General features: G+C 42.0%; 2 protein-coding genes across 4 annotated transcripts in view; one reads left to right on the top strand and one right to left on the bottom strand.

Moving 5' to 3' along the window:
- SLC39A6 (solute carrier family 39 member 6) overlaps positions 1-10,292 on the bottom strand; it is a 51,871-nt gene extending 41,579 nt beyond the window's left edge. For 2 of the 3 annotated variants that reach the window (XM_020985696.1, XM_078153289.1), the window contains exon 1: positions 10,018-10,292. In XM_020985696.1, the coding sequence (XP_020841355.1) occupies positions 10,018-10,149 (132 nt within the window). In that variant the 5' untranslated portion in view covers positions 10,150-10,292. Of the gene's footprint in view, positions 1-3,332; positions 4,155-10,017 lie in introns of all 3 variants that reach the window. The other variant, XM_020985695.2, reaches the window with a different exon arrangement.
- Positions 10,293-10,380: 88 nt separating this feature from the next.
- ELP2 (elongator acetyltransferase complex subunit 2) overlaps positions 10,381-19,439 on the top strand; it is a 51,602-nt gene continuing 42,543 nt past the window's right edge. Inside the window, 3 exon segments of the mRNA XM_020985694.2 lie at positions 10,381-10,518; positions 14,991-15,069; positions 16,796-16,866. Of these exon segments, the coding sequence (XP_020841353.1) occupies positions 10,381-10,518; positions 14,991-15,069; positions 16,796-16,866 (288 nt within the window).

The raw sequence follows: 19,439 nt of genomic DNA, 5'->3' as shown, positions 1-19,439 counted from the left end.
GTTAAGTACTTTTTTTTCCATGGTGTAGGCTGAAACCATGCCTTCTCATCCTGTGCCAAATCCTAGTCCACCCAGTAAGCTAGGAACCATTCTCATGATCTTTAAATATTATATGGCGGCAATATAATTATATGGCACAAACAGTAAATTACCAAGCATTTATTGAACCTCTGTGTATCCAGTACTTTTTGATGCTATGAGGAGTATAGAAGTCATATAGACATAGTTTACAATCTAGCTGGGAAATTACCAAGCATACTAAAGAACAATTAAGTGCTAACCAGATTTAGTAGTATTAACTTATAGTACAACAGAAGTTATGCTTCATAACCTGGGGTCCATGGAGAGATTTCAAGGGGTCTGTGAAATTGGAAGGGGAAAAGACACCTTTATTTTTCTAACCTAAATCAAATTTAGCATTTCCCTTAATTATGAATGCAGACAATGAACATTATACTGGGAGGGGGTCCAGACAGTCAAATGGGCCCCTCTCTCTCTCTCATACACAGACACACACACACACTTAAGAACCTCAGAGTTAAGGATAGATTGATGTGGGCTTGGGTAGGCCTTGAAAAATAGATAAGATTTAGATACACAGAATAAAGATAGGCATTGCAAAAAAAGCAACAGAAGAGAGGACTAAGATTTGCACAAGGAAAAGGAGGATGAATTTAATCGAGGCATTCTGCTTTGCAGGGCAGAAAATAAAAAGAATATTAAAGAAACAGCATTGGATGGATAGATGGCAGATCTTGAAGAGCATTAAAAGGCCTGAGAGAATTTTGCACTTGATTGGGGAACCTGAAGTCCTTGAGTAAGAAAGAGAAATTATAAAAGCAAAAATTTTAGGATCATTACTGTTGATGTAGCTTGTATGGCTGGTTAGAATGCAAAGACTGGAGGTTAGAACATTTAGGAAAATATTTCAGTGGTTCAGTCCAGCTTGAGAAATGTCCTCCCTTTTCTAAATCACAGAAAGCAGACCACTGAAAAGATAAAGACCCCCCAAAAAATGCAAACACTTCTCTCTGAAATGCAAACACTTCTCTCTGAGCACAGTGAGGATATTCATGCCTCTGAATCCCTGACTTTTCACTGGCTGTCCTACATACCTGGAATGCTCTCCCTCTTCATCTCTAACTCCTCATTTCCTTGAAGACTCAGCTCAAATCCCATCTTCTGTAGGAGACTGTTCCCAGTCTCTCCCTTTTTACCATCTCTGAAGTGCCTGCCCTCTGAATCTGACTCCTATGTACAATGTACATATGCCTTTTATATACACCATTGTCTGCATGTTGTCCTTCCCATCAGAATGAGTTCCTTGAGGACAGGGACCTTTGGCTTTCTTTGCATCTCCAGCTCTTCGGCAGTGTATGGCACATAGTAAGTGCTTAATAAATGCTTGTGGATTGACAGAATCTCTAAGAGGATTACAGGAAGAGGACTGAAAAGAGCCTTGAAGAAAAGAGAGAAATAAGATAAAAGCAGAGAAGCAAAGAGAAAAAGGAAAAGGAAGATGGGGCAAAAGAAAATGAAAGAGGTTTAAAGAAAATTGGAGAGCAATTTGTGCTGAACTAATTGAAAGAAAGACCAGCACTAGATAAAACCATACAGTTTCAGCTTTTAGGACCTTTCATTAAGCAAATACAATGTAGGCTGGGGACTGTCATATTTTTTCCTCTTCCCTTCCAGACACAGGAAGGCAGCAACAGCCTAATTTCTGCCTTGCCCCCTCCACACAGTGCTATGTAGTTCTAGGAAAAGGACCTCAAGTCTATTCACTCAACAACTTTCCCATTACCTTACAATGACATCCTAGCAAAAACTATTCTACACTAAAAAGAGCACTGTCTCTTCCCCCAAATGCTTCCAAAAACCACACACCTTCTCTATTCACATTAGGGAGAAGTATCTCCTCTCCTTCCACACTTTTCAAAAACTTTGGGCTACCTTTTAAGATAATCCCCTTGAAGCCTCCCAGTCCAATAAATCAACCCCTCCCAATTAGTTATGGAGAGCAATAACTCTCCTGTATTTAAATAAAAATTAAATACTAACCCCTAGTGGCTAATGTCCAAGTACTGCCTTTGATTCGCACTAATTTTGTCACCAAGGGTATCACTTAACTTAGTGTCCTAATTCTAAGTTACAGATCAGCTTCCTATCCACAAGAGAAGTGGTTTCCCACCAGGGGGTTCCAATTCCAAGTTCAGAACGCTCAGAGATCACCCATGCCCCCCCAACAAAGTGCAAGCCATTGAGCTAAGTTGTAGTACAAACAAAAACCGTCCTAGAGCTCAAGCTACTAACATTCTCCAGGGGTTGGGAGGAATAAGAATCATTCGATAAGTAATTTATTAAGTGCCTGCTATATGCCAGGCACCGTGCTATACCTAAGGATACTAGTACAAAGAATGAAACAATTACAACTTGCAAGGAGCTAGACACAGTGAAGTAATACTTCAATAGATCTGTTTATCTCACTTCAATCTGCCCCGTGATGATGCAGCTTCTATTCTGTATTCTATGAGAGATGAAAATACACACATTCAAGTAAATGGTGTCAGAACTGTTATCTCACTGAAGTATTCCCTGCAGCTTCTGGTCTACATTCTACGAGAGGGAGAAAATACAGAAAACAGTGTCAGTCTATGTGGCATATAGGTATAAAATTCGTATAAGTAAACCTTCCCTGCCCTGGCTGCGTGGGCTCTGGTCTATTCCCTCGCCTGTGAAACTAGGTTTAGAGGATGGATTCTTAACCTTTTTTGAAACCAACGGACCCCAAGTTATTAAATACACAGAACAACAGGATTACAAAGGAAACCAATTAAGATTGACACAGGGTTATTAAACCATTGAACAGCCCGTTCGAGGGCCTCGCATAAAGTCACCCCGATGCAGACGAGCCCCCCCAAGGCTCCTTCCAGCTTTCGGGCGACGAGCGGACACACCTGGGGGGCTCAGCTTCCCGTACTCCCTCCCAATTCCAACTGTGTCCCGAAGGCGGGGCTGCTCCCAGGAAACAAAGCAGCGACGGCGCGAGGTCCCCACGCGCACCGCGCCCCCCCCTTCCCGCCCTCCGCGTCCCCACCCACATCCCCTCCCGCTCCTCTTCCCTCCATCGCCGGCCCGCAGCCTCCCCAAGGCTCGCCACCCAACTCGGGGGCTGCGCGCCGGGGGCCGAGGCCGCCCGCTCTCGATGCCCACACCGGCCGGTCGGGGGGCGGGGGGCGGCCCGCTTTTTGGCCCAACAAGGGAAGGCGCCCAAGCGTCGGCCAGGAAGCCCCGGAGGCCGCACATCCAGCCCCACGAGGACGGCTCCTCACCTGCGGCGTCCGGCCAGCCCCGAGGCCGGCCCCTAGCTGCCCAGACCGGGCAGGGCTCTGCGCATGCGCCGTGCGGCCGGCGCGGTCCCGTCCACGTCTTTTTCCGGGTTTTAGAAGCTGCCGAAAGGATGCGCTGCCAGAGCGCTGGCGACCTCGCCGGCTCAGGGAGGGGGCGGAGCTGTAGAAAATTGTCTCTTTAATTAGTTGGGATCAGTATGCTTCTACTCCTCTTTGCTACACCCACTCCGCCCGCAGGGGGTATGTGTGTGTGCTCGTGTTGAGAAAGGCAGGAAAATGAAAAAACCTCGGGAAGTGGTGATTTCATTCCCAGGGGATTGAGGCTTGCGGCTCTCTCTGGTTTTCTTAATCTCATATCCCTTCTGGCTTTCTTGGTCCAGCTCCTTAATGGAAAATGTGTGCTACGCCAGCTGACCTCACTCCCTCCACCCACGCCTTCTCTAATGCCCCTCGGTCGAGCTTCTACACCCACCCGTTTGCTGGAAGGTTACCAGAAACCCCAAAATCATAAGAATTATGCTTTTCAAATCCATCTCTGCCTCTTGCAAACTCCCCTCCGTTTGCTTCTCTCCTGCCTCTGTACGTGCGCTTCGGTGTCTTTCACTGGTTCCTCGGTTACCCTCTACATGGAGGCAATTCTTCCAAAACTGTCCTTGTCCCTCCTCCCTTTCTTCCGGCAACACCAGGTCACGTTAATACTTCTTCCGTCTCCAGTATGAAGATGCTTGCCCAAATCATAGCATTTTGGGTTTGGATGCTTACGGATGGTTTAGTTGGTAGAAATCCATCATACAGGAAACAGGCCTGTGCAAGTTAAATGAGGCCCAAGATTGAATAGCTAGTTAGTAGAAGACCCAGGACTACAAACAACTTTTCTTGACTCTTGGCCTTGCCATTCCCAACCTCAAGTTACCTATATTCTTGGTAGTACCATTCTTCTATTTCCCCAGGTTCAAATCATCTCAATTATCTCTCCTTTCTTGCTTTGTCGTGCCTCCTCTATACCAATGGTTTCAAACTCAAATAGAAACAGGAACCACTAATCCGCATATGAGGCTCCCTGTGGCACACTGACTCTGTTTTAAAAAGTGACATTAACTGTTTTATTGTGTTTTTTAAAATTTTGTTAAATAGTTCTCAATTATATTTTAATCTGATTCTGAGTGCATTGTAAAGTATTTTGGACCACAAGCAGCGGGAAAGTCCTATGTTTGACACCTCTGCCCTATACCTCCTCAAACCTTTTCCTGTATTCAGTCACTACTCCTTGAGTCAGCTAAGTGGTACAGTGGGTAGTGCTCTGACTTCAGACACTTAACTAGCTGTGTGATGCTGGGTAAATCACTAAATCTCTGTCTGCCTCAGTTCCTTAACTGGAAAATGAGGATGACAATAGCATCAATCTCCTAGGGTTGTTATAAAGGTCACATAGACCATATTTGTAAACGTTTAGCACAGTGCCTGCCACATAGTGGGAACTTAATAAACGCTTTTTTCCTTCCTTGCAGTTCCTACTGCTGCCACCCTAGTGCAGGCTTTCATTACCACCAAAAACTGTTTCATCTTTTAATGCACAGAGTCACAGAATTTGAGATTTGGAAGAACCTTCAGCAGCCATGTAGTCTAACTCATACCCAAAAGGAATTCCTACTATAATACTCCTCACAAGTGGTCACTGGCCTTTCTTTAAAGACCTCCAGTGAGAGTGACCATCACCTCTCTTGGCAGATCATTTCACATTTGGACAGCTCAAATTTTTACGAAGTTTTTCCCAACATTAAGCCAAAAGTTACCTCCGGCTGTTTTTACCTTTCTCTCCTAGTTCTGCCCTCTTAAAGTATATAGGAGTCTAATCTCTTTTCTGTGTGCTCATCTTTCAAATTCCTGAAGGCAGTTATCATGTCCTGCTGCATTGCCCTACCCCACCCCCTCCTGCACCCATCCCTCAGTCTTCTTCAGGTTAATCATCTCATTTCCTTCAACCAATAGGATCCACAGGATGTGGACCTCTATATGAAAGGTGTCAAACACTAGGGCTGCTGGCTCAGCTGGCAATAACTCCGTAGTGTCTCAGAACCAGATTAAAATGTAATTGGGAAACATTTAACAAAATAGAAATACTATAGCTAGAGCATAGATAATTTTAAAAAGTGGTTTTCTAAATCAATATGCTGCCTGCAGGAGTCCTTATATACAGCTTAGTAGCTCTTATTTCTATTTGAGTTTGACAACACTGCTGTATACTACTGTCATATATTAATCTTCCTTAACTATTATTACTCTAGTGTTATTTTCTTGCTCTGAGATTTTTGATGGTTCCTCACTATCTACAAGATTAAGTACAAACTCCTGAAGTTAGCACTCAATACTTTTCATAATCAAGCCTTAAGACTTGGTCTAGTGGATAGAGGACTAAGCCTGGAGTCAGGAAGACCTGAGTTCAAATTTGGCCTCAGATACTTTCTAGCTGGGTGACCCTGGGTAAATCACTTAACCTTTGTTTGCCTCTGTTGCCTCAACAGTTAAATGGAGAATCATAATAGCACTTATTTTTCAGGGTTGTTGTGAAGCTCTAATGAGATCATTGTAAAGTGCCTGACACACAGTAGGTGTTATATAAATGTTAGCTATTATTATTTTAATATATGTACATATAAAAAAAGTATATATGCATATGATTTATTGAAGCTACTTTTTAAAAGACCATTATTCCCAATGACTCCCAGAACTCCATAAGAAAACCCTCTCTGGCCACAAGGAAGTATAGTTAAACAAAACAAATCAACATATAGGCCATGTCTAACTATGTATGCCTCATTTTATACCAATAGTTCCCCATTTCTCTCTTGGGGTGGGAGGCACTGTTAGTCCTCTGAAATTAATCCTTGCACTGATGAGAGTCCTGATGTTTTACTTTTCATTATTGTCACTGCATAACTTTTATTCTCACTTCATTCTGCATCAGTTCATACAACTCTTCCCAAGTTTCTCTGAATTCTTCACATATGTTTGATTTACCTTTCCAGTCTCATCTCCTCTTTCTCTCCTATATGAACACTCTTGTGTTCACCACCAAGGAAATGCCACTCTTGTGAGTGGCATTGTTTGTAGTGAGGTAGCGGGGTTAATGCAAGGCAGTATGGTACAGCTTAAATAGCTTTGTTTTCATCTCAGATCTGTCACTGTGTTTTTACTGTATGACCTTGAGCAAGTCACCATGCCTGTCCACTCCTCAGTTTCCTCAGTTTCCCTCCATCTGTATAATCATAAGATTTACAATTGGAAGAAACCTTAAATATGATCTAGTTCAATTCTCTTATTTTACAGAGGAGGAAACTGAGACTCAAAGAGAGGAAGTCAGTCACCAAACATTTATCAAGCCCTTAGTATGTGTTAGGCACTGTGCCAAGTGCTAGAGATACAAAGAAAGGCAAAAACATGGTCCTGTCCTCAAGGGACTGACATTCTAATGAGGAAGACAATGTGTGAACAACTAGATACAAGTAAGATACGGACAGTGTAAATGGGAGGTAGCCCCTGAAGGAGGGCACTAGTAGTGGAGGGGACCACCTCTTACAGGAGGTGGGCTTGGGGCTAAATCTTGAAGGGATTGAGGAGGCGCTGGTGAGGAGGGAGAGAATATTCCAGGCAGGACAGCTGGTTGGTGAAAAGCTATAGAATCAAGAGAAGAGTATTGTGAGCAGAGAACATTAAGAAGGCTAGTGCTGCTAGAGTATAAAGTACATTGAAGGGAGTCAAGAATAAGAAGATTGGAGAGGTAAGAAGGGGTCATCTTGTGAGGGGCTTTCAAAGCCGAATAGAGGATGTTATATTTGTAAAAAGAAGCCACTGGAGTTTATTGAATACGGGAGAGGAAGTGCCATGGTTGGACTTACACTTTAGGTAGCTAAGTGGAGAGCACATTGGAGTGGAGAGAAGCAGGGAGACCAACCACCAAGGAAATGACTTGCTCAACGTCACAGAGAGAATAAGCAGAAAATTTGGGACCCTTGTCCAGGTCTTCTGACTCCAAAGCCATGCTGCTTCTACTGCGGCATTTAATCAGTTAACAAGCATATATTAAGCACTTACTGTATGCCAAGCATTGTACTCTGCAATGGATGAATACAAAGACAGAATGAAAGATTTTGCTCTTATGGCGTACCAATTCTACAGGGAAAAGACATGTCCACATACAAATGTATTAGGAATCTTTCATTCATTTTTAGGCTGCACTCTGGATTTTCTCATTGGGTATTTTGGTCAGCCCCTACCTAGCTCATTTTGGTTTCCTTTTATATGTTGTCTTCCTCCATTAGAATGTAAGTTCCTTGAGGGCAAGTTGTAGGTTGTCTTTCTTTCTGCATTTTTTGGGGGATATTCTCTGTACTTAGCACAGTTCACTTCACAAAGTGACAGCTTAGTAAATGCTTGTTGACTTGTGTCAAGTCTTGAAGTAAATCAAACTCCTGAGTGGAGGAATAGTGTCTCTAATCGAGATAATACCATAGCAAACCTGTCACCCAGGGGGATATCCCACCAGCAGACTCACAGGAAAAGGTTCTTAAACTTTTAGGAGAAAAGGGGGAAGGGATCACATTAGGGAACAAGGCCTGGTCACGAGATTGCAGCCACTGCTAGCAGTATAAGCAAGGAAAACCACTTCATTCTGGCTGTTTTGCCCTTCATTTCATGAATCCCAGGTGAAGAGTTAAGAACATCAGGTCATGCCAGCAAGCTGACTGTTTAGAAGGAAAGGGCACAGAGTGGGAATTAGGGTATAGTGTAGCTCAACCTAATTAAGAGTAAATATCTTAAGAGTAGGAATGCGAAGATATTACTGAAATTCTGACATTACTAGATCATTTAAAGGACTTGGCTGGTAATAGTACATTTGGTATTAACAATTTTCTGTCATCGTATGAATAATTTTCTGTCACTTGATAACATAAATATAAAGTGATTTTGTAGAGGATACTCTTAGTAGCTGGGAAGATTAGGAAAGGACTCCTGTAAGAGGTGGCATTTGAGTTGAGCTTTGAAGAAAACTAGAAATTCTAAGAGGCAGAGGTGAGGACTGAACACATTCTAGGTATGGGGGACTGCCTGTGAAAAGGCATAATGTAGTGTCTGAGGATAGTTGTTTGGCTAGACTGGAGTGTGTGGGGAAGAGTAATGTATATAATAAATTGGTATGTGGGAGACAGGCTGTGAAGGGCTAGAGGAGTGTGTGCGTGTGTGTGTGTGTGTGTGTGTGTGTGTGTGTGTGCGCGCGCGCACATGTGTATGACCCTTTATAGACACTAGGGAGCCATAGGATTTTATGATCAGACCTGCACTGTAGGAGAAGCCCTTTGGCAACTGTGTAGAGAATGGATGGGAGAAGGGAGACTTGAGGTAGCATTTTTTTTTTGATGAGGCAATTGTGGTGCCCAGAGTCACATAGCTAGTGTTATGTGTCTGAGGCAGGATTTGAACTCAGGTCCTACTGACTCCAGGGCCAGTGCTCTATCTACTGTGCCACCTAGCTGCCCCTAAACTAGCATTTTTTAAATACCTACTATGTGCTAGGCACAGAGTGCTAATCCCTGGAGATATAAAAAACAAAACTCTGCTTCTTCAAGGGGTGAAAACTGGGAAAGAACTGTGTACAAACAAGATACATACAGGATAAAGTGGGGGTAAGAAGGCATTAAGATTAAAGAGGACTTGGAAGGCATTCCTGCAGAAAGTGGGACTTCAGCTAAAGGAAACAGGGAAGCTAGGAGGAAGAGGGTTCCAGGCATGGCGGGGTGGGTGGAGAGAACAGCTAGAGAAGACTCTTGGAGTTTGGAGATGGAATGGCTCATCATATTCGAGGATCAGCAAGGAGGCCGCTGTCACTCGATGGCAAAGTATGTGGGGGGAAGGGAGGGAGTACGGTGTAAGAAGACTGCAAAAGGCTAGCAAATCGCAAATGGCTTTGAATGCCAAAAAGAGGATTTTATATTCATCTTGAAGGAAGGGGCTATTTAAAATGCTCAGATCTGGCTTTAATTCCAGTGGTTTCTCTTTTTAAATTTTTTTCTATTTATTCTGTAGATAGTTTGTATATATTTGGTTGCATGTTTTCTCCCCCATTAGATTGTAAGATCCTTGAGGGGAAGAACAGTCTTTTGCCTCTTTTTATCTCTAGCGCTTAGCACAGTCCCTGGCACACAGTAGGCGCTTAATGTTAATTAAAAGAATAAACGAATAAATGAAAAAGCATCTATCTAATCCATCAACCCATCCATCTAATTAATTTATGTATCTATCTAATCTATGCATCTGTCTGTGTATCTATTTATCTCTATCTTTCCATCTCTTGCAATATCCAGTTAGGACGATATTGTAATAGTCTAGGGGAAAAATGGTTAGGGGCCAAACGTGTGTGGTGGGTGACTTCTGTGCATGGAAAAAATGGGTCAGATGCAAGACACACTGTGAAAGCAGAAGCAAGATCTGGCAACTGACTGGATACGTGGAATAATAGTGATGGGCTGGTACCCTCAGGAGCAATAAAGAAGTTCGGGGATCGGTTTGGGAGGGAAAGATGAGGAGCTCAGTTTTGGACACGGTGAGCTGGAGTCGCCTGCGGTACTTCCCGCGGATGAGGTTCCGAGACTGGAGCTGGGCAGTGACTTACCGATGTTTCCCTATGCTCCTTCCAGCCGCGACACAATTCCCCGAATTCCGCTAGAACGAAGTCCTGTTTTATAACAGACGAAAGCTCAGTCGGTGGGGCGGGTAGACCGGGACCACAACGCCAGTAAAGCATCACTCCCAGATCCCAGGCTCTCCATCCCTCCCGGCGCTTTCCTCCTCCCCACTCTGGTCGGCAAACTCCAAAACCCGGGAAAGCCGCGCCCCGGTAGCAGGAAGAGGCGCAGGCGCCAGATGCTGCAGTGCAGGTGCCAGCCGCCGCGCTAGTGAAAAGAGAGGCGTTTTCCTCCCCTGCGGCCGGAAGTGCTCCTCTTCTGGGCGGAGCTACAGCTCCCTCCAACGCAAGATGGCGGCGCCCGTGATGGAGACGTGTCACGTGTTCTGCAGCGCGAACCGAGCGCGGGGCGCCGTGCGCTGGGACCCCGGACCCGGGGGCATCTTGGCTTTCGGCTCCTGCCGCTCTGTGGTCCTCTACGACCCGCAGGTGAGAGAGAGCGAGTCCCCCCTCCCCCCCAGGTTCCCCGCTCTGGGGTCCGCACCCCCGTCCCGTTCAGTTTAGTTCCGCCAACACGTTTGAAGCCCCTACTGTGTGCGCTGCTGCTCGGGCCGGCGCTGGACCGTGGAGAAGCCTGGGGCTTCCCCGTCCTCTCCATCGAGTGTTTTCCACACAGCCCCGCGGCTTCCCCTCACCCCCTCGGCTGCGCTGCCCCGGGCAGCGAGGGTCGTTTCCCCAGGTTAATCGCAAGTCACGGAAGCACCCAGGAACATGCTCCTGTGGGAGACCCGGGCCTTTCAGTCCTCCCGCTGTCAGTGTGGACGCAGTTTGAATTCTTGCAAGGGCAGTGCAGTTTCTCAAAGACAGCCCAGCCTACTTTCATCTTTCATTTCTGCACCTAGTTCGTTGTTCATTTCTAGCGCTTTTCCAGTGATGTATGTGCTTGTGGCTTGCTCATTTTATTGCATGTCATGATCTGGACATCAGGCATTCTTTATCCACTTGACTCCCTGTGCAGCTTGGAATCAATAGCCAGCCACTTCCAGGCGGCCTTCGATCGCCCTCCCACCCAGTCTCCTCCCTCCTCCCCATTTCTTCTCTGCTTGCTTGTCTTCAGCATTGGACACTTTCACTCTTCCTGGTTTCTTGAGTCCTGATTCTAGCCACACGGTGGGTTGACCTATTTCACGAATACTTGCTGTCCAACTTCAGCTTTCGTTTTTAAAGAATTGATTTCCTACCTTCGTACACCTATTATTTTAATCTTTGCCAGGTCCATATCTTGGGCTAGTCACAGCCTCAGTTCTTTAAGCTTGTTTTCTCCAACTTGTTTATCTCTTAATGATTTAGGCCTTGCCTAAACTTTTTTTCCTGTCCTGGGCTTACTCAGTTTTTCACTTTCTACTGGTTCCTGTTATCAGCTTTCAAACATGCCTAAATTTTCCCTAGCTTTGATACTTTGAATAATCTCATTGGTTGTGAGTAGCCCCTTCACTGATAATAATAATAATAGCCAACATTTATGTATAATATTTACTACGTGCAAGGCAATGTGTTAAGTGTTTTACAGTTATTATCCCCATTTGATTCTCACAACAACTCGAAGTTAGGCGCTGTTATTATCTCCCTTTTACAAATGAGGAAACTGAAGCAAATAGAGGTTGTGTAAATTTGCCCAGGTCACACAGCTAGTGAGTGTGTGAGGCTGGATTCAAATTCATGAAGACGAATCTTCCTGATTCCAAGCCCAGTGCTCTATTCACTGTGCCACATAGTTGCCAAATACCAAGCCTGAAGTCAGGAAGACCTGAGTTCAAATTCTGCTTCAGGCACTAGCTGTTTGACCCTGGGCAAGTCACTTAACCCTGCTTGCTTCAGTTTCCTCATCTGTAAAATGAACTGGAGAAGGAAATGGCAACCCACTCTAGTATCTTTGCCAAGAAAACACCAAATGGGGTCACAAAAAGTCCGACAAGACTGAAACGACTGAACAGAGGGGATGGCCACCTCAAGTTTGAGACACCCTAGGTTTGAATTCCTAAAGCCACAGCTCATGAGCCCAAAGTAACATGTTTACATTGGAGCAGTCATAAAGAGGACGCATCTCAAAGCAAAGACATTATTGAACTGGCATAGAAAGAAATTATGCAACAAAATATCTTACCCATAAACTTGGGGTGTAGTCTCCTACAAATGCACCCAGGATCAGTGGGGAGAGTGGCCACACATAGAAGTCACAAGCAGAGAGGTGTATGTGAGGAAGAATAGCTTATACTTCTGATTCTAGTTCTGTGTCTTTCAGAGCTGTCCTTTACAGTGCGGTGGTCAACATAGTAATTGTTCACAAATTGTGGTATGTGAATGTAATAGGATAGTATTGTGCTATAAGAAATGATGAGCAGGAGGATTTCAGAAAAATTTGGAAATACTTACATGATCTGAGTGAAGTAAGTAGAACCAGGAGAACGTTGTGCACATTGTGTGATGATCAACTTTGATAGACTTGGCTGTTCTCGGCAATACAACAATCTAAGACAATTCCAAAAGACTTATGATGAAAAATGCTATCCACATACAGAGAAAGAACTATGAAATCTGAATGCAGATTAAAGCATTCTATTTTCCCTTTTTTTGTTGCTTTTTTCTTTTTCATGATTTTTCCCTTTTGTTCTGATTCTTCTTTTACAACATGACTAATGTGGAAATATGCTTAATATGATTGTACATGTATAACCTATATCATATTGCTTGCTCTCTTAGGGATGGGGGAGGGGAGGAAGGCAAGGAGAAAAAAATTGAGCTCAAAATCTTATAAAAGTGAATGTTGAAAACTATCTTTACATGTAGTTGGAAAAAATAAAATACTATTAAGTGGGAAAAAAATTAAAAACCCCACAAACCCCCCATAGTAATTGTTCTCTTGGTTTGGCTCACTTCCTTATACATCAGTTTATACAAGTTTCCCCAAGTTACTATGCATCTGTCCCTTTCATCTTTCTTGTGGGGCAATAATATTTCATTCTGTTCATGTACTATAATTTATTCAGCTCTTGTTCAATTGACAGACACTCATTTTGTTTCCAGTTCTTTGTTATAACAAAAAATACTGACTTTAAGTATTTTTGTACATATGGCCCTTTCACACTTTGATCTCTTTGAAGTATAGGCATAGTAATTGCTTATAATGTAATTAGCAATTGCTGTCCCTCTTCTTCTCACCTTACACCCCTCCTCTTGTCCTCATTTATTTGGGGAAAAAGATAGAGAAAAACAAAACCCTTGTAACAAATATGTGTAGTCAAGCAGAACAGATTTCCCTGTTTTCTGTCTATGAAAACGTACATCTCATTCTGCACCTTGAGTTTTGCCTCTCTGTCAGCAGGGTGCTTATCATGTTTCATTATTGGTCCTGTGATATCATGGCTGGGCCTTGCATTGATCTGAATAATGTTGATTTTGTTCTGATTGTACGCACTTCATTTCCTGCAATTTATACACTATAAAACTTAATATTTTAAAATATATACTACTTTGTATTTTCTCTTAATTGTTCTTTTATATTAGTCTTAGATTTTAAGTGTGTAGAAGTCAGAGACCATAGCTTAGAACTCTTTGTATTCTCCCCATGTTGCCTAACGTGGTATAGCTTATAAGATAGATAATAAATATTTGCTCACATAAAGGTTTTTGAAACTTTCAAGAGCCAGGGTCATTTGGTGTCATTTCCGGCTGTACCTGTTTTTTGACAAGATTTTTGGCATTGTTATGCTGGTGAAAGGGAGCAATTGAATTTGGCTGGAGTATAGTATGTGAGAGGTAGTATGCCACTGGAGACAGGTAGGTATCTCAGTAGTTAGAGTTCTAGGCCTGGAGTCAGGATGACCTGAGTTCAGATCTGCCTCAGACACTTAAGAACTGTGTAAGTCACTTAATCTGTGTTTGCCTTCATTTGCTGGAGAAGTAAATGCAAACCACTCTAGTGTCTTTACCAAGAAAACCCCACGGACAGTATGGTCTACATCAGGAAGAGTGTTGCACTAATGCTGCATTAATTCTTACAAGCTTTACCTGAAACCATTCTTTTCCTCATGAATTCTGTTACATTAATTTATTTTAATTTGTTCAGCCATTAATTGATGGGCACCCACTTAGTTTCCAGTTCTTTGCTGTAACAAAAAGAGCTGCTGTAAGTAACTGTATATATGTTGGTCCTTTCTTTGATCTCTTTGTTTCATAGCAGTTTTTGTTAAAATTTGGGTTTTTCCTTATCCCAGCGGCGGTGTTCTTGGCATTATCAAATATACGCTGCTATGTTCAATTAATTGTTGCTGTGTGTGGTGAAGCGTCTTGTCTCTGGTCATGCAGTTAGTGTGTATCAGAGGCAGGGCTCAAGTCTTACTAACTTCAGTGGCAATTCTCTATTTAATACACTATTGGGAGTACCAAGATAAAAAATTATGTTCCCTGGCCTCAAGGAGGTACTTGAACTTCACTAGAACTCAGGTCTTTTGACCACAAATCTAACACTACCGTCCCCCCCACCCCTTCCCTCTTCCCTCCCCTGTACCACACTGTGTCATACCAGGTGGTCTGGTGGCTAGTGTCATGTTTGTTGAACCTGGGAAAGTACAGATTTTTGTCATATTTTATCGGTTGCCAGAGTTTGGTTGTAAAACATAGTGTAAGGCGATCCAAGCTAGTTTCCAAGGTAAAGTATCAGTCATAAAATAGCTTCACAGAGCTGCTTCCCATGAAGTTTGCTACTGTATTATTTTAGATTGAATTGTGAATCATGCATGAATTCTTTAGACTTAATTTCTGTTAAGCAAGAGAAACCTATAGGAAGTTATCCAACTTCATAGCTGGGTAGCTATAGCTGATGTTAGGGGGAAAAATCTTGATTTTGTTTAGGTCCAATCTTGAACTATAAATTACTAATACCACTGTTTCCTTTCTCATAGAAAGGAGTTGTTATTCACACTCTGAATGGTCACACTGGTAGAATTAATTGTGTACAGTGGATTCAAAAAAAGGATGATTGTAAGTATTAATTGGGTTCTTTTAAACTAGTTTTTTGAGTTTTTTTCTTGATGAAGCAAAACTGATTCTTAATTATCTTCCATATTCATCTTTAGTGTTATACATACTGTAAAAAGACCAGATTTTTACGGATAAAAAGCTCTAATATACATATTATAATACTTATGATAAATAATTATATAATTATTGTAATATAATATAATTAATAATATAAACCTACACTAGCTTGGATATAGTATGGGGTGAATAGTTTAATTTATGAAAAGTCTTAAAGAATAAAATAAAAACATCATAGGATCATAGAACTAGAACTAAAAGAACCTTAGTGGTCATCTAACCCAATTCCTTTGTTTTGCACATTAGGAAATTGAGACCCAAGGTATGAATTTTTCTTTCAGGTTCCTGTAGTAACCAAAGCTAAACTAACAAAGAGGTTGTTAGGGAATTGCCAAAAAGAAGAATTGAGAAGGAATGGAATGGAGCACAAAGAGCACATTATCATTATGATCATCAACAAATAGCTAATTGAGCAATACTTTGTATTAAGACGTGGAGTCTTAACTGAGAAAGCCTACGGTGTTGTCCCGACTCTGCTACCAGGTAGCTGTGTGATCTTGGGCAACTCTGTAACCTCTCCAATCCCGAGTTTTCCTAGTGAGAGAATTATTTTAGATAATCTGTAAGGCCCCATTTAGCAATTGCAGTTTATGATTCTCTTTTATAATTAGCGTATTAGTTTGTAATTGGAGCTTTTAAATGCTCATTTTTTTTCCTCCAAATGTTTTAAACATGTTTCCTGCAATTTGGTTTCATTGTTAATTATTATGGTCTCTGGAGAAATTATAATACTGCAATTTGAATACATTATAATTTGAATTTAGTTAGAATTCAGGCTGAATTAATATGGTTTTGTTGAATTTATTTTAGTGACATTTTAAATCTATAGTGTTTTTTTAGTTCAGACTTAGAGTTTTATTGGTATGGGAGAGTTTCTGATGTGGAAACTCCTGTCTCTGATCCAGGTATAATCTTAGAGTAGCCTGAGGACACTGAAAGGTAGTGATTTTGTTCATGGTTTCTCTGCTAGTATATGCCCAGGGTGAAACCTCATTTCAGATCAGAACTCTTTCCAGTATGCCAAGCTGCTTCTCAAGTGTATAATAGACACAAATGTTATCTATATATCTATATTTATGTATTCTCCTGGCATCCTTTCCAAAATGTTAATGAGGTGCTGCTCATTAACAACAAAAATGTACACACATTTTTAAACTATCTTACGAGTTATCTACCTGATTTTATGAATGTGCCTGTGTATAAGGGGAGAAGGAGGTAAGCTGCTCACTCATAATGAGAATGAAAGATAACAGTGCCTCACTAATGCTGATGGAATATCAAAAAATCTAGAGGAAGTCCCCAGCATGTCTATGCTTAGAAGATTTAAAGAAAAATATGAACAAGAAATGCTCAAGATGAGGACCGGATTATATTTATTGTAACTGGTAGTATTAGTGAGATTACCCACACTGATGAGATTACATATTGAGTGAAGCATTAGTGTAGAATGTTGTCATATGGGCCTTGAATTTTTCACTTTGAATAATTTTCTAGCTATGGTATACTGTAATATTAAATTTAACCTATATTTAACATGTAAACTTAACAGTGAGATATTATGTAGAAAACAATAGATACAATTCACCCAGTTATAATTTATCTTGTTCAGCTCCTGCAACAGAACTGATTTCTGGAGGATCAGATAATCAGATGATTCTTTGGGAGATACAGAAAAACCAGGTAAATGAACGTGTTTTGACTCTCTTTTTGTTTGTTTGTTTTTTTATCTGATCTAGGATTTCATCAGTGTAGAAAGTTCCCAGTGAGAAACTTCTTTTTACCAGTTTATCTTATAGTCTTAATGATTAAGTGACTTATCCAGGATCACACAGCCTGTCAGAGGCAGGACTTGAACCCAGGTCTTCCTGACTCTAAGGCCGACTTCTATTTATACACTGTGCTGCTTCCCTTAGTGTCCACTGTGTTGTAAAATTATTCTGCTTTTGGGGGCAGCTAAGTGGCGCAGTGGATAGAGCACTGGCCCTGAAGTCAGGAGGACCTGGGTTCAAATCTGGATTCAGACCAAACACTTGACACTTACTAGCTGTGTGACCCTGGGTAAGTCACTTAACCCCAATTGCCTAAAAAATTAAAAAAAAAAATTCTGCTTTTGCAGGTAATTCTTATTCATGGTTTTTGTTTCCTCTTGTTTCTATTGTTTTCAAGTTTTCTACGTGCTTCTTGGTTCTTATGCACAGATACATTGACCTCATAGCCCTACCTCATACCTTATTTCCATGTGATTGAAAACATCTTTTTGAATGTCCAGGTATTTCAGAATGCCTTTTAAAATTCATTTTGTCCAACAAGTCTGTCTCCCTCTGTATTTGTCAAAACCAAGTAGAAAGGGCCATAAGGGATTTTCACAGTGTAGCAATGGGATGCCAGGGCCCAGAGTGTGGCATGGCTCATTTAGGAGGCACATGTGGGCTGATTATTAAGGGTTTGTACTGTCTCGGAAGGTCAGAAGACTGAGTAAAGCCCTGATGGACCTTGTTGCCATTTCTGTCCCTTTCCCTTCATTGAATACTTTGATCTGCTTATTAGTTTTGGTTGGACTGTGGGAATGGACAAGGAGCAAAAATTCCTTTACATGTACAGCAGTGGGATTTATTTGATGTCTTCTGTTTGCAGAGCCCTGGAGTAGATAGAAAGTTTAGTTAGAATCGTTCCTGATTTCTTGGCACTTAAAAAGCATTGGATATTGCAGTACACAAATGCTGAGAGCTATAGCACACCATATTTATGGATACGTATATTACATAGATCCAAGACAAAGAGGTATATGAAGTGGGGAGAGGGGTCATTACTGACTGAGGGATCAAGGAAACCTTTGAGTTGGGCTTAAAGAAATGAGTAGGAAATCAGCAGTGAAGGGATGTGGAAGGATATTCCAAATATAATAATAGTAAAAGATAACGATATGGTACTTAAATGTTCACAAAGCACTTTAGATACATTATCTCATTTGAATAATGTGAGCAGAGGCATGAGAGCAGGGTGTGTTCAGGTTAGAAAATAGTCCACTTTGGCTGGAGCATGTGCAGAGCTCGTGTGGAGGAGCAATATGACAGAAAGTTGGAAAGGGATGGTAATTTCACATTGTGGAGGGCCTTGAATGCTAGACTGTGGAATTTTTACTTGACTCAGGAGACAGTAGGGAGACTCTAAACATTTTTGAGGAAATGAGTGACGTGATCAGATCTGTACATTATTAAAATGTTCCGGTAGCACTTACCATAAGGATTAATGGGTAAGAGAGAGAATGAAAGGGGAAAGTCCTGTTCGGCTGTGGCACCAGGGTGGGAGGGTGGTCATGAGGGTCTACATTAGAATGGTGGCCATGGGACTAGCAAGGAGGCTACAGGATTGAAATCCCCTAGCAGTGTGTTGGAACAAATGTAATATGACAGGTGAGGGAAGTGGAAGAGTCATATGTCAACCTGAGATTAATAATATGGGAGACTGAGAGAATATCATGCCAGTCAGAGAGTAAAGTCAGGAGGAAGAGTGAGTTTAGGGGAAAGATGGTGAGCTCAGTTTTGGATGCCAGTGGTTTATCCTTGTGGAGATGCACTGAGAGCCATTGGAGGTGTGGGTTTGGAGCTCAGATGAAAGCTTAGTCATGGAAATAGATATTTGGTATTCGTCTGCCTGGAGTCGTTCATTGGAGAGGTGAGAACGTATGAGTTTGTGAAGGGAGAGAGGAGAGAGAAGAGGGGCCACATAAAAGGGTCGGAAGAAGCTGAGGCCCTAGTGAAGGAGACAGAAGAAACATTTAGGTGGGAAGGAGAACGAGGGAGAAGGAAGCGAAAGGAAGAGAAAGTATTCAGTAAGGAGGATGCAAACAATGAACATTTCTTAGTCACAGGAGGGAAAGAGGAGGTTGTTGCTAGCTTCTCATTCCCAGTTTCCAACCAGTTCTATTGTCCCCCATGCCTCTGCTCTGTAACCGGTCATATTGATTTCTCCATTCACGATGTTGAGAGCTTTGTTATCTGCCCACCGAGTCACGTTTTTTTGTTCTGTACTCCCCAAAGCTGTAAAAGAGAGCTGTCCCTCTCATTCAGGGTCTTATCTTTGCTGAGGAAGCTGAGATCCTATTTATTAATAAATTTGTGCTTTACTAATAAATTGATCATGCTCAGAACTTTGTGCCTCAGTTTATTTTGACTAACATCCCTTGCCAATAAGATTCCATCCCTTCTCTTATGGAGAAGAGAGCAAGGGGCGGTTGTTGATTGTTGTGGAAA

This window comes from Phascolarctos cinereus, unplaced genomic scaffold (genome assembly GCF_003287225.1).
Source record: "Phascolarctos cinereus isolate Bilbo 61053 unplaced genomic scaffold, phaCin_HiC Scaffold_4;HRSCAF=312, whole genome shotgun sequence".
Classification (NCBI taxonomy): Eukaryota; Metazoa; Chordata; class Mammalia; order Diprotodontia; family Phascolarctidae; genus Phascolarctos; species Phascolarctos cinereus.
This window is presented reverse-complemented; position numbering and strand designations above follow the sequence as displayed.